At 37.3% G+C, this 14,998-nt stretch overlaps 4 protein-coding genes across 6 annotated transcripts; 3 read left to right on the plus strand and 1 right to left on the minus strand.

Moving 5' to 3' along the window:
• LOC149384480 (transcription factor bHLH60-like) lies at nt 1–2,115 on the plus strand. Its single transcript, XM_089628047.1, has 2 exons — nt 1–534; nt 2,008–2,115. The coding sequence occupies exons 1-2, from the start codon at nt 1–3 to the stop codon at nt 2,113–2,115; spliced, it is 642 nt and encodes a 213-aa protein (XP_089484173.1).
• A 1,682-nt stretch (nt 2,116–3,797) lies between these two features.
• LOC149384481 (1-aminocyclopropane-1-carboxylate oxidase homolog 1-like) lies at nt 3,798–6,914 on the plus strand. Its single transcript, XM_089629561.1, has 3 exons — nt 3,798–4,390; nt 5,196–5,517; nt 6,398–6,914. Exons 1-3 carry the CDS (start codon nt 3,894–3,896, stop codon nt 6,665–6,667), a joined length of 1,089 nt encoding a protein of 362 aa, XP_089485687.1. The 5' UTR covers nt 3,798–3,893; the 3' UTR covers nt 6,668–6,914.
• A 1,022-nt stretch (nt 6,915–7,936) lies between these two features.
• LOC149384482 (uncharacterized) lies at nt 7,937–9,767 on the plus strand. The gene is made up of 2 exons (XM_089629330.1): nt 7,937–8,295; nt 9,221–9,767. The coding sequence occupies exons 1-2, from the start codon at nt 7,960–7,962 to the stop codon at nt 9,398–9,400; spliced, it is 516 nt and encodes a 171-aa protein (XP_089485456.1). The 5' UTR covers nt 7,937–7,959; the 3' UTR covers nt 9,401–9,767.
• Nucleotides 9,768–11,035: 1,268 nt separating this feature from the next.
• LOC149384483 (uncharacterized) lies at nt 11,036–14,699 on the minus strand. Of its 3 annotated transcripts, none has more exons than XM_089629371.1 (8): nt 14,405–14,682; nt 13,993–14,226; nt 12,953–12,991; nt 12,776–12,846; nt 12,536–12,600; nt 12,349–12,438; nt 11,841–11,933; nt 11,036–11,731 (listed from the first exon to the last, which is right to left on the minus strand). In XM_089629371.1, exons 2-8 carry the CDS (start codon nt 14,121–14,123, stop codon nt 11,324–11,326), a joined length of 897 nt encoding a protein of 298 aa, XP_089485497.1. In that variant the 5' UTR covers nt 14,124–14,226; nt 14,405–14,682; the 3' UTR covers nt 11,036–11,323. The 3 variants fall into 3 exon arrangements, with proteins under 3 accessions (XP_089485497.1, XP_089485496.1, XP_089485495.1); XM_089629370.1 differs by having other exon boundaries at nt 14,321–14,682; XM_089629369.1 differs by having other exon boundaries at nt 13,993–14,699.
• Nucleotides 14,700–14,998: the final 299 nt, after the last annotated feature.

Genomic DNA, 14,998 nt, shown 5'->3' on the forward strand with positions numbered 1-14,998 from the left:
ATGGAGAGAAGTTCAGCGTCTCTGACAGGATCAGAGCCAGGCGGCGGCGGAGGAGAGGTTGGGCTAGGGTTAGGGTTTGACTCGCTACAATTCGGCGATGAAATCCACGGCCTGATCTCATCGAATCCTGGGCCGCCGGAGAGTGCGAGCTCGTTCACTGCGCTTCTGGAGCTCCCGCCGACTCAGGCGGTGGAGCTTCTCCACGACAGAGCTCCGGCTCCGGCGAATTTCCCGCGCGAAGTCGAGTTTCTCCGACGGAAGCCATATTGCCACTCGTTCGGATCTAGCCTGGCGTTCCTTTCCGATCCAGCGCTAATCGAGCGCGCGGCGATGTTCTCGAAGTACGCCGGTGAGTGCTCTCCGGAAACGACGAGCTCGGTGCTGTCGAATTCGAGCGCCATCCTAGAGAAGGTCAAGAACGAGCCGGCTGAGACCGACTCGAACGCGAATTCTTTTCAACCTCCGGCTTCCGATCCGACGGCAGAAGAGAAGAATCTGAGGCCGTCGATGAAGAGGAAAGAGAGGGAGAATAAGGTAATAAGAAATTATCGCGTTTGGTTTTGGGTGAGACCACTGGTCTTTCTAATTATTTAATTATTTAAAAAATATTATTAATTTTCCCTTCAAATAATAATCACGTGAGAGTCATGTGCTCATTTTAACGGAATATTTTTGACAGAAGGGGCAATACTTTAACAGAACGAGAGTTCATGTGATTTTTTGTGACTTTTTCGAGTTTAGGGGGCAGTTCGTTACCGACCCTTGAGTTCAGGGGGCATGAGTGTAATTTATCCTTATAAATTTTAGAAAACATAACTAGAAAACATGTTTGGTTATTAATTTAGAAAATAGATTTGGAATTATGTTTTTTTTTTTTTTTTTTTTTTGCTTTGAAATTTAGTTGAAAAGCATAAAACAAAAAAAAAATGTTTTCTATTTCATTTCTCTTATATACTTATATTATAATTCTTAAACTTTAAATTATAATATAAAAACAATTGAATGGAAAACATAACCAAACAACATTTAAAATATTCTGAAACGTAATTTTAAATCTGTTTTTTAAATTTAAAAATTAGAACCAGAAAACAGAATTTAAAAACATAAAACGAGTTTAGAAAACTAAACCAAACGGCCAAAGATTTCGGACGAAAAACGGATCTGAATCTATTTTTTTAGAGTCCCGGCCTCGCTACGTACAAAATCGGAATTTTCTTTGGATTTCGAAGAAAGTTAGCCATAAATTTTTCCAATTTCTGACATTCCTACGTTTTCCGGGAAATCCTTCCAATTTTCGACTGTCTTCAGTCGAATTCTCACCGCATTCCTACGGAAACTTCGTGGTAAGTGGTCAATTATCGACAATTATTAAATTTGATGATATTTAGTGTTTTCATGTAATTTGTTGTTAGCTTTCATGATTTAGTTTAAATTTTTAGTTTCTACTTTTATTATTGTGTTTAATCTGAGTTTGTATCCGATTTTAAGCTTCGATAGGGACATGATATGTTTAGCCTCGAAAGGAAGGAAAGACTCACAAATGAGTTGAGAATTCCAATCCTCGGAGGAAACAATCAGATCACTGACGGTAGAGGTGATTGAGCTCTGAAACTTGTCTCCGTATATAAAAATGCTGATGCCAGTCCCGACCCTCCACCTACAACCTTCCTTAAGCAAGTCGATGCCCCATAGAAGGCTTCACCATACGTATGAGCAGCCGTTCTTTTCGACGTCTTCAGGTTGGATCTGTCCGAAAAAAATATTTGCCCGTCATCACCCTCGTTGCAAGTGAAGTCGAGGCCTTAGCGAGTCGCCAAACTTGTTTGCAAGTGTAAGGATTGGTTGAACTCTTTAAGGCTTCAGAAACCCAAGCCATCATCACTTTTTGGTTTACAAATATTTTTCCACCGCTTCTCATCACCCTCATGGCCTCACCACAAGTTATCACAAGCCTTTTCAATCTTTTAACAGATGTTGACTGGGGCCTTGAATGAACTCATCGTGTAGGTGGGGATAGATGGAATGACCGACTTGATGAGTGTATCTTTGCCTCCCATGGAAAATAGTTTCTGGCTTCACCCGTCAATCCGCTTCAACGCCTTGGAGCAAAGATAACCGAATTGAATATTCTTGGACCCTACTGAGAAAGTTGCCAGCCCCAAATATATATCGAGTCCAGTGATCATCTCCACACCCAAGAGTTCTTTATCGTCGGGATATGTTGTTGATCGGTGTTAGGCGAGAAGGCAGTGACTGATTTGTCGAAGTTTACGATTTGTCTCGAGCCTTCGAGTAGAGCTGTATGCACTGGAGGAGAGCTTGGCACTCACACGTCTTTGCTTTGAAGAAGACGAGAATATCGTCGACGAAGAAGAGGTACAAAATCGGGGGGCTTTTCTTCGCAATTTGAACGCCATGAGAGAGGCCTCGTTGTACCAATCTTTAGGATAATTTTTTAAATGCCAATCTATTTTTTATTTAGTAGCTTATGACAATTATTGCATATCCAATGTTATTTTATAAAGACAAATACTCCAATTGAATTATTACTCCCCAACCGTTGCGAGACTTTCAAGTTTTTGACAAGATTATAGTAGTTTTTTTTTAGGGTTATATAGCTAAATAGCCTCCCAGTTTAGACAGTTTTGGATTTAGCCAACATTTGGTTAATTTCGTGTTAATAGCCAACCCAATTTATTTACATAGATAAAAATACCAAAATAACCTCCCAACCGTTCCCGCCCATTAACATGCTAAAAATAAAAACATTTAATACAAAAGATTCTGATATAACTGCTCGCGGTTATTACGGACGTCATTAAGATCATTAATTAAGATCATTAAGAGAGAAGAAAGAAGAAAGAAGAAAGAGAGCCGAGAGAGAGAGAGAACCGAGAAAGAGAGATCGAGGGAGTGGGCTCGAGGAGGAATACAACGCCTCCGCCGGAAATCGGCGGCTACAGTAGCAGAATCGGGGTGGGGAGTGGTGATTCCACCGAGGCGCGAGGCTTTCGGTGACGCCGAGCTGGACTCCGGCGAGACATGCATCGTTGCCAGCCTGGCGAGCCGCCGCGACACGCAGGTGATCCACATCGATCCCACCACCGGCGCGCTTGGCCTCGATCCCGCTGGCGATTTCGAATCTGAGAAGGACGCTGTGGAAGAGGTGACGCGGGGATCGCGGTGGACGGCGACGAAGGCGCATGCCATTTTGGGGTACGCGGCGGTGGGCAGCGTGAGGCTGCTACTGGTGGCGACGATCCCGTGTCTCAAGGCAACAATCTATGATTTTGTTTTTCTCTCGACTAATTTTGGTTTTCATGAATTTTGTTTTCCTTTATAACCTGGGAATCAAGTTCATTCTTGTTCCTGGAACGCATGTGCAAATCGACAAGTTTCTTGCTGAGAGAAGTTTATGGTTTTTTTTTATACAGTATGCTCGTGTAAATAGATATCATATTTACAGTATATTCGTGTAAATATAAATCATATTTACAGTATATTCGTGTAAATACGAAGCTTATTTACAGTATATTCATTGTAAATACAAAGCTTATTTACAGTATATTCGTGTAAATAAATTGAAAAAATTCTGGAAATAATACATATATGGAAGACAAAATAATATCAATAAATGAAGAATATATATACGGCACTTCAAAAAACATGTAGTCTTAATTCTGGAAATTATAAATATATGTATGTGTCTTTGTGTTTATTAAAAGATGAAATCAGGGATGACGAAGCCATTTCTTAACCACACAACAAAGCCATTTCTTAACCACACAACACTTCAAAAAACACGTAGTCCTAATTCTTCTTAAAGCGATCAATAACATACAAATAATCTTTATGATATAAGAAAAAAAAGTCCATTCTCGTACAGTCTGAAAATGGAGATTCTCGATTCTGAAAAACTAGAAGCCGAACTGAAGGCTTTCGACGATACAAAAGCGGGAGTGAAAGGGCTAGTGGATTCTGGTATCACCAAAGTCCCTCGTATCTTCCACCAGACCTTCGACCGAGACGCCGCTACTTCCGGCGAAGCCACGGCGGAGATTCCAACGATAGACCTCGGCGGAGATCCCGATCGGAGGAGAGAGGCGGTGGAAAAAGTTCGCGGCGCGTCGGAGACGTGGGGGTTCTTTCAGGTGGTCAACCACGGCGTTCCTCTCGGAGTCCTCGAGGAAATGTTGGAAGGTACGAAGAAATTCTTCGAGCAAGATACGGAAGCGAAGAAAGTGTATTACACGCGCGATCCGGCGCGTCTGGTCCGTTACAACTCCAGTTTCGACTTGTTTAGGGTTAAGCACGCGAGCTGGAGAGACTCTCTGTTCTTCGCCGCCGATCCTCATTCTCTCAACCCAAACGACTTGCCAATTCAATTGAGGTACTCTTTACATATATAAAAAATTGACTTCCTTGATCGGTATTAAGAAGTTAATTAATTGTATTTGACAGCAGTTACTAGTTCGTTATAACCAAACTTGAGCTGATATAAATACTGTTAATAACTTTCTTTATCCGTTAATAAATATTTTCCCTCGCTTCTCTCCCAAATCAGTTCGGTCGTATTATAAATTGGCAGGGAAATAGTAAAGAGGTTTTGTGTCTGTCTCCATGATGATTTTAAAGGACTGAAATTTCTTACTATAGCATCAACATAAATACAGTTTTATATTTGAGAACTAAAAGTCAAAATTGAGTGTAGATAGACAGAGGTTTAAGTGCAAGGAGTTGAATTCAGACAGAATGCGGATTTCAGAGACATAAAAAAAACATGAATTACATGCAGTCTGATAGTTTTGACTTCCTTGATTGGTATACGGAACTTAATATAGGCTTAAGTTAATTAATTGTGTTTGACAGCAGTTAGTTCGTGATAACCAAACTTGAGCTGATATAAACATTGTAAGAACTTCCTTTATCAGTTGATGAAAATTCAGGAGCTAGCATCTGAGATTTTCCCTCTCTTTTCTCCCAAATCAGTTTGGTGGTACTAATTGGCAGGCAAATAGTAAAGAAGTTTTGTGAAGATAAGCAATGATCTCCGTTATGATAGCACCGCCGTATTTGAATTGAATATACAAACGTTTAAAAGAGTTATCTGAGAGCTAAAAATCAAAGTTGAATGTAGAGATAGACAGAGGGGTTAAAGTGCAAGGATTTGAATTCAGACAGAATGCGGATTTCAGGGACACAATTTTAGATTACTCGGAGCAGATAAGGAATCTGGGAAGATTATTGTTGGAGGTTCTATCAGAGGCTTTGGGGCTCGAAGGAAAGTACTTGAGAGACAAAGGCTTCGCTGACGGGCTTACGTTCCTGTGTCACTACTCTCCAGCGTGCCCCGAGCCCGAGCTTACTTTGTGCACAAGCAAGCACTCCGACGGTTCATTCCTCACCGTGCTCCTCCAAGATCTCACCGGAGGCCTCCAAGTCCTTCATTCTCACCGTTGGATCGACGTGGTTCCCGTTCCCGGGGCCTTGGTTGTCAACATTGGAGATCTATTGCAGGTAAGTTTTGTTTCTCATCGCTCTCTTTGTACTATCCAATACCGCTAAGAATAGGCAACAAAGTATCAATAAAAATCTTTAGTGTTTTTGGTCGGTAAATTTACATTCGCACGTCATATATATTGTGGAGTTGTACTTGTATGTGCCGAGGTTATAACTGAATTTCGATGCGTATTTGAATAGGATTACCGATTATTTCTATTTCATGAAATAATTATCAACAAAAAAATTTAAGAAAAAAAGTTAATAGAATTTATCTCTCTGTTTTTCGCAGATTATTAACTAGTTGTGATCAGAATGTGCTAGTTTTATACGGAAATTAATAGGGTTATGGATGGCGAAAGAAAATCAAAAACTAAAAATTAGGATGTGAGTAAAAAAATAGTGTAAGAGCGTAACATAAATACCCGAGAAATCTTATAACTAACATCTATAAAAATAAAAATAAAAATCTAAACAAGAAAAAAAAAGTTAGTGTTTTGTAATTCGAAGAAGAAGACGAGAACATTATTAACTTACATGACCGTTTTCATTGCCTATGTAAGCCTTGTAGGAACCAAGTTTTGCAAGTCTATGAGAAAAAGAGTCAATCCCAACATCTAAGATCTTGGTCTCTACGGCCCTCGATCATCTTCTAAAGCTCTTAATTATATGAAAGTTGTGCATTGATTTGAGGACGACGACAATTTTAACAAATTTTTTTTTTCCAAAGACATCTGCTGCGGTTAAAAAGCTTCAGCAGAAGGTTTGGCTTGATGTTTTTATTTTCAACACAATAATAATATGCAATTACTTACCTTATTGGTACTGTGATGATAGCTCTTTAAAATAAATTATTTTGGTTTACTCTTTGTTTCTTTTTTGTTTTTCTCTTTTATAGCTTATATCGAATGGCAAATTCGTCAGTGTTGAACATAGAGTACTCTCAAGCCGAAAAGGTCCCAGACTATCAGTGGCGTGCTTCTTCAGGGGCAGTAACATCGACGACGAGTCAAGATTCGGACCCATAAACGAGCTGATATCAGAGAACAATCCACCCAAGTATAGAGAAACCACCATGAAGGAGTTTGTTTCCCACTATAACAACAAAGGACTCGATGGAACTTCTGCGCTGTCGTTTCTATCGCTGACTCCATCCTCCAAATTTTGATTTTTTTTTTCTTTTTTTTTTTTCTTCTAAATACAAATTCAAAAATAAAAACATTGAAAAGAGTGATTCTTTGTTACTCATCAAAATTTGTCTCATAATTTTAAGGGAATGAGATGTTGTAGGTGCAATTAATTGCATTCCACACTTTTCAGAAGAACTCATCCTATGTTTATATCTGAGAAACTTTTGTAAGGTAGCAGATCATTGTTATCATTACTATCATGGGTCTCTTTGATATAATGATTTATAATCCCATTATACCAAAAATCGGAGAAGACATTTAGAAGGTCGGCTTTGAGAACTTCCCAAAAATCTTAGTAGAAAGCCATGAAGAATCCATACGTACCCGGAGATTTTTCCCTAGCGAGAGTAAAAATTGCCTCTTTAATCTCAGCCTCTTCAAAAAGGGCATCAAAGTAGTGCATTTGACCTCCGGGATGAGAGTATAACAAAAAACCTAATGCATTTTTTGCTAAACTAAGTGCCAAACTGTTGAGCAAAGCCTGATAAAGAATGAATAGAAAGGGCAGAGAATTCAGATTTGTGGCAAGCTTGACTTTGAAACGAGAATACCAAAATATATCAAATGACTGATTTTTTTTTTTTTTTTAAATATACAAATAACATACCTTTAATATGTGAAATTGGACAATGATAGGGGTGTTTTGAGAGTGTAGAGCTACATAAAATTCAGGTTTGTTCGAGTGGTGAAATTGGACAATGATATGTGAAATGTGTTCCCTCAGGATATACCTTCACAGCGCAAGAGTACATAACTAAGAAAAAGCTTGGATCCAAAACGTCTTTCTTCGTGCCCGGGATTAACGCTACTCTATGAAATCAGCAAATAGATCAAAGGGAACGGACAACATAACATGACTTGCGGTTCACGCAAACACCAGTGGTCTTATTGAGTATCGAAAGATCTATGTCCCTCGGCTTCTTATATGCGAGCATTCTTCTAAAGTCGATTGACCTCAATCGCCAAAGAACGAGCACGATGATTGAAAACCCTTTTTCACCAAGCCAATGTGAAGATATCGGGATAGAAACAAATACACCACGCCGAAAACAAATTAGGAAGAAGAAGAATGAACGTATGTATTTTACCCCCAAAAAAAAAAAATACAAATGTATGACTTTAGTTCTAAAGTGCAAGAGTATTGATAGTTGAGGGGTCATTTTAGTAATAAATGAGAGTTGAATGTTGTAAAAAATACAAGTAGCTAGTGATGGATCGTTGTTTGACATCTTATCTCCTCATAGAAGTCCACTGGGCAAAGCTTTTAACGATGAGTGCGTTGGGAAATTACGTCCAAATATGTTCTTCATCCGAACCTCTCTCGATCGTGAGCACAAGACCTAATTACCCTGCTCAGGTTTCTTCGTTGACCTTCCATGGTCGTCGTTTCAGCGACACAAAAGCTGGGGTGATGAGAAGAATCGTTTGCAGAGCGATGAGACGCAGAGTGAGATACGACGAAGACGACGAAGAAGACGACGGTGAAGTGTACGGAAACAATGAAGAGATCGCAGTGATGGAAATGTACAGCCAAAGAGCCAGAAGTGAAGTGCTTCTCGTGAATGCTCTTGTGGATGACCAAGAAGTTCAAGTGCTTATCTTCAAGGTCAGTATAATATTGTTTTAGTCACTTCATGTCTGTCTTCAACAACACGTTTAGAGCCGATTCATTGTAAGAACTTAATTTGCTTACTTCATGTCTATGACGTTTAGGGGATTTAGGGTGTGATATGTTGAATTGTAGTTCCATCAAAGTTCATAATTCGTGTCCCATTTAGATTGATGTATATTTTTATGTGGAATATTTCAAGGAAAAAAATAGTCTGGAAGCCAAGAAAAATTGGAGGAAATGAGAATGAAGACACACGGGCTCTATATGTACAAATTTATGTGAATTTTGTATTTTATCCATTTTTCAAACAACACACAAAAAAAATGAGGGATTTTCATTTTCTTTCCATCCTATTTTCTATGTTACAAACACACCTTGAGTACTACAAGTACAAACAAAAGTGATTGATCAACCGAGGTAGCTCAAATGATCATTTTTAAAGTAACAAAGTTCTGGAAAATGAAAACAGAATACATTAATATATATATATATATATATATATATATATATATGTGTGTGTGTGTGTGTGTGTGTGTAATTATGGCGATAGATTAATATTTAGTTTTGAATTCATCTAGAAGAAAAAATTTCAAGAGAGAGAAATGAATTTAAAAGATAAAATAAATTAGTATTTATGGATATAAAAAGGGTAATAAAAATATATTAAATATTCAAAAAATTAAAAATTTATAAGTAATTAAGTCACATCAAACTTTGATAATTTTGTTCAAATAATTCCCGCCATTAATTGTCAATATGAACCGGCGTGGATACTAAATTGACACTATTTCTCTCTCATGTAAACTATAAAATAAATATAATATTATCGAGCATTGATATTTAACATCGCTAACAGCGCTATCAGCGTTATTGTGACGCTGATAACGCTTACGAAAATCATTTCTCAATCTTATCACAGGGATTTTCTTCATGCTTAAGCTATGGCACTTCCCCGGACCCATCGAGAAGTGTTCTTCCAGCCAGAGCAACGATCAAGTCGATCGACATAATTGAAGGGCCTTTTGACCCTTCCAATATACAGTACATTCATAGAGGTTTGACATGGGAAGAGTTTAGAAGCCAGATTTTACCAAAATAGCAATAAAGCTGGTATTTTTAAACTTTTTTACATCGTTCAAGAATTACAAACCCATTAGCAAGGTTTGATTTTAATTTAGGTTTAAATATTCTGGAACTACACAAATATACTGCAAATAAATTGAGTTGTAATATAAATGTTGGAAAATCAGAACCCACATTATTCTTTAACATTTTCTTTTACGTATAACTTATTTTTCTTCTTCTCATTTTTCATGTATATTTCAATGTAGAAAGATATCCGTACTTTCTTGTCAATTTAGGCGCAACAAAATCTAGTCTTCATGTAATTCTATTAAGGATGAGTTAAGTTCTCTTTTCTTCAGTAGAACATTGATATCATTATCAAAGTTTATTATATATTATTATTCTTATTGTTCAAAGGTATATTTATCTTCTATTATTCTCTTTATAGTATCTGGCTTGCAAATTAATCTTCAGACTTATCTATTTCTCATTATTCTTACTATGTTACTATTGAAATTCTTAGCGTTTTCTCTAGATATACACGGTATCAAATCCAGTACTGTTGAATTGCTTTGTGCTAGGAATATCAGTATATTTTTTTGAATTTCGCATTGTTTTGGGAGTTTCGAATTTGTCTCTCTCCTCATTTTCGTATCTGATAACTGATTTTTCCAAATTAAAAATCGATATTCAGTCTAAATTTTTAATTTGCGGTTATCAAATTCTGAATTTTGGTCATACGACGTTACACCGATTATTCGGTTAATTTGGATTGGTTCGTTAATCGATTTATACGATTTTCGGCTATTTTTATACAACACTAATATAAATATAAAAAACCCCTGAAATTTTCTTGCTAATGAAAGAGCCACCAACCCCATTCTAGGCGTTGATTTCCATGTCTAATATTGGAGTTATATTCATTGCACTAATTTTATTATATGTAAACTTTCTCCTTTTATGTCTCCCACTTGTTTTTCCTTCATATGGTTAAAAAAAAAAAAAAATGTTCAATGGTGGCTTTAAAGCAAGTGGACCGCACAATATGTTTTAATATTCTTTCTTTTTGTGTATTTAACAAAATGAGGGTGTATGTTTTAATATTCTTTCTTTTGTGTATATGAAAAGCTTGGTAATCTCAGTTCAATTTTTATTAGTGAAATCAATCATCAAAATCAGGACATAGAACATTGTTTAGTTCGAATCCCAGTAAACTTCTCGTCTCAATTTTTTTTTCTGGCAATTATTTTTCTGGATTTGGAGTCATGAAAGCATATAATATATATATACACTGACGGAGCCAGCTAAGGCCCGTTAAGCCCCCCCTCAAATTTTTTTTTTTGCACTTTTTGCCCATTTTAAAAAAAAATTACATTTTTTTCCCTTGAAAATTTATACTTTTGGCCCAATTTTTATAAATTTTTTACAATCAAGCCCCCCCTGAATTTTTTTTTTCAAATTAGCCCCCCCTGATGGGCTTTTCTGGCTCCGTCATATATATATATATATATATATATATATATATATATATATATATATTATTGTGCTAGTATATTTTGTATTCTACAGATTTCCTATCATAAATCGTCACCATATATATATACATACATATATACATATATTATTGTGCTAGTATATTTTGTATTCTACAGATATACGATCATAAATCGTCACGACAAAATAAAAATAGAATGGTGCATTTGACTTCTTCACGGTCAAGCTCTGTCTAGTTTTTGACACAGGTCGGCAAAAAATGAACCGCACATTGGACCATAAAACAAGTTATTTGAGGGTTAACAGAAGAATAATGTTTTACCAAATAGACAAACCAAGTCTTGTGAGTCATAACACATTATCCTTACAAATATTCGCAGGCAAAAAAAAAAACCGAATCGAATCTTTTCTCACCGGTTTTTCTTGATGGTCCAAAAGAAAAGGAAACAAAAAAAAGGGTTTCCTAATCAGATGTCCTATCGTTTAGCCAATCAATCACGTCCCGAGCAACGTCTTCGCGTTCGGGTTCGAAAAGTAGATCATGCAACAGCCCGTCATAGAGCTTGATGGTTTTGTCCAGCGACGAAGCTTCTTCGTAGAGTTTTTCAGAGGCTTTGGGGTCGGTGACAGTGTCGGCGCTGCCGTGGAGGACCAAAAACGGGACTCGGATTCTTCTCAGGCTGCGCTGCAGATGAGAGGTGATTCTGAGGATCTCGTAACCGGTCCTCACTCTGATGGATCCGGTGAACACGAGCGGATCAGAGTACTTGGCGATCAACGCCTCAGGGTCGCGAGACACCACCGAGCCAGCCTTGTTCGCAGCGCTGATTTCGTATCTCGGAAGCAAAAACGAGACGATCGGAGCAAGAACCTGAGAGATTTTGTTTCGTTCATACCGAAAAGATTCAGACAACGATAAAAAAAAAAATAAAAAAAAATGGAATGAAATATATTTTAGGACAAAAAATACAGATTCTAACCGAGAATATCGGATGGGAAGGCTGTACGCCCACCGCAGGTGATGTCAGCACGACACCAGCAACACGGCCTTCGATTTTCGAGTCAAGCATTGCCTAAAAACAAAGTTCATGAAAAAAAAACGAGAAAAAACCTCAGTCGACTAATTATAACTCTTAATATATTTGACAAGAAACGATCGCTCCTGATCAAGTAAAAACAAGGGGAAATGGCGGCAATAATACTTAATGTTTGGTCGAAATACTACTTATATACCCAAAGTTTTTTTCTTTGGCAAAAATACTGCATGTTACGTTATAGTGAGTCCGTTACTACTCGGACCATTAAGTTCAAACAGAAATTTTAATGACAGTATTTACGTGTAACTAAATTTGAAACTTTGAGTATTTTTGCCCAAGAAAAAGAAGAATGAGTATATAAGTAGTGTTTTGTCTAAACATTTAGTATTTTTGCCATCATTTCCCCTAAAAACAAAAATTATGTATATATTTTGTGCTATACTATGCATACTTTGAGGATGATGGCTCCGCCGGTGGAGTGTCCAAAGCAGAAACATGGAAGTTCGGGATTCTCGGCTAAGACTTTCTCGAGAAACAATTTCTGAGGAGAGAGTATTGCAAATCAAGAGAATTAACGGAAAGCTAAAATCATATCAATCATAGAAATTTGTTATCGTGGATGAAAGTCGAGTGCTTACTGTGTCTGCGACAGCATAATCTAGAGAAGGAACATATGCGTGAAGACCGTCGCTCCCACCGTGGCCTAGATGAAAAAAAAAAAAAAAAAAAATCGATGAACGTGGATGAGAGTTTTCACAGGAGGAATGAATAATAATAAAAAAAATTACCACTACATTAGTTGCTAGAATGTAGTACTAAATATCAAACATGAATTTTAATTTAGATTATTAGAAGCCGCAAGGATTTTGAATGTGTACCGATCCAGTCCATCCCATAGACCTTGTAGCCATTGGCATTGAGCTCCTTTGCGAAACAATCATATCTACCACTGCAAATGGGAATAATACTGTTTAAAATAAATATGACATATTTGTGGCATCGAAACAGCCAAGAAAATACTTCAGATACAACAAATTTAGGAACGTTAGACACACCTGTGCTCGTTCAGGCCGTGCAGAAGAACAACGACGCCCCTACAAATTTGAAGAAAAATAGTGTAAAATTGTAAGGTTGTGTATGAAGAACTATATAGAGTCATAATTAATTACTTTAGTTATTTAAAACTGACAATAAGAATCATGTAGGTTTGGACCAGTGATAAAATAGATTTATTATGAAAATTTAAGCAACTCGCTTATATAATAATGCAATGCCTTTTTAAACTGATCTGAAACAAGCTTTGAATATCGTACATTATGGTATCATCTGCTCTAAAAGATTCTTTTGATCAATGCAGCAAAATTTGATTGAATTATGAAGGTGTAAAACTAAGATTTTTAGACTCATTTATGTAACGAATGAAAAGCTGGCAGATATATTCCTTGGCATTCACGAAGGCAACTCCAATAAAAACTGGTCCCCAATTTATTATGCGACACTTATTCTTGGAATAGAATCAGAACATCAAAAAATCTCAGAAGATAAATATTGCAACTTTGATTTAATGGACGAAAAACCAGAGGGGACCCAAAAAAAAAAACAGCTTTGTAGATATTATTAAGAAACTGCCAAAAAAATATAAAAAGCAAAGCAAAATAAAATAAAATTTGGGGTTTTTCTTGGGTACTGAAATTCTTGGGGCAAGGTCCGCCAAAATGGAGTTGCAGAGAGAATCTACAGAAGAAGACTGTTCGCTATTATTCCTATACATTTTACAGTGTCATGAACACCAAGGATATAATTTTAGTGTTGATAATGTGACACGAAAATGACATGATCTTAACCTGTGATGATTATGAATGTGATAATTAAGTTCATGCACAGATGGTGGTATTGTAATATAATTAATCACAATTAAAATAAAATACTATGAATTGAATGAGAACACCGCATACATTCCTTCAACCTTAAAAAGCTTCATCACAAATAAATTATTACTTGATATGCTCTGTTATATATATTTTTTTTTAATCAGAAACCAAACACCAAGATGACTAAACAAAAAAAAAAATTTATTATTAAAATAAAATCAAACCTAAGTTTAGGCGTAATCGGAGACCAAGACTGTGTGAAGATATTATCGCCTCTGGTGTTAACAAAAACCTCGAAATCCCTAACCGAGAAAGAATCGCTCTTCTGATCCAGAACGACGCGTCGTATGGCCATCGCTCTCCTCGCCGCCACAGCCTGATCGGCCGCCACCGCCGCCGCCGCCGCTCTCCGCCACGGAACCCTAACCGTGGCCGGCGGCTTCTTCTCCTTCCGGCTACTGCGAAACGGAATCAAAAACACCAAAACGACTGAGTAAAGCAGAGCTAAAAGGCTCCGAAGAGCTCGGAGCGATAAAATCGCTCTCAATCGACCACTAGCTCCCGAGGTCAGAATCACCGCCGGCGCAGCCGCCACGCTGCCGGACCTGAGCATCAAATCCGCCGCCATGATCGTACCTTCCGGCGAAGAAAATGGAGAATGTAATCCGATTATATTTGTTTGAATTTCTTTTTTGTGTATCTTTGCTATATTTAGGTTTTCGATGTTACAAATATAGAGATTGCAGAAGAGTGATGATGATGATGATAATAGCGATGATTTTTTTTTCCTTCTTTTCGGAGAATTCGAATGGGAAAAAATCAATCTTTTATTATGTAGCGATAGAGATTGGAGAGTTCGGTATATTTTCAGAAGCGATAATGATTAAATTTAATAAAAAAAAAATTAAAAATTAAAACGACCGAAACAGATTCTTTAGGAAGTCACGGTCAGATATCGGGAAGGTTCGATGGCTGAGTTTTTCGGTTTTCGAAGAGGGCCCTGAATATTTGACACGTGTAGATCCGTTGGCCTCGCGTATTTTGGTCGGGTCCACTGCACGAAACAGAAAGAGTACGTGGCGTATTAGGACGGTGTACACGTGGGATATATGCGGCGACATAACGTGCGGTTGATTTGGAGAAGTCGGTAATTGGACGTGTCTGGAATTATTTTTCAAATATGAATATGACGATTGTTTATAAATTACGTGAGGAAAAAAAAATGAACAA

This window comes from Urtica dioica, chromosome 10 (assembly GCF_054948205.1).
Source record: "Urtica dioica subsp. dioica isolate 48M chromosome 10, U.dioica_male_clone48M_v1_H2, whole genome shotgun sequence".
NCBI lineage: Eukaryota > Viridiplantae > Streptophyta > Magnoliopsida > Rosales > Urticaceae > Urtica > Urtica dioica.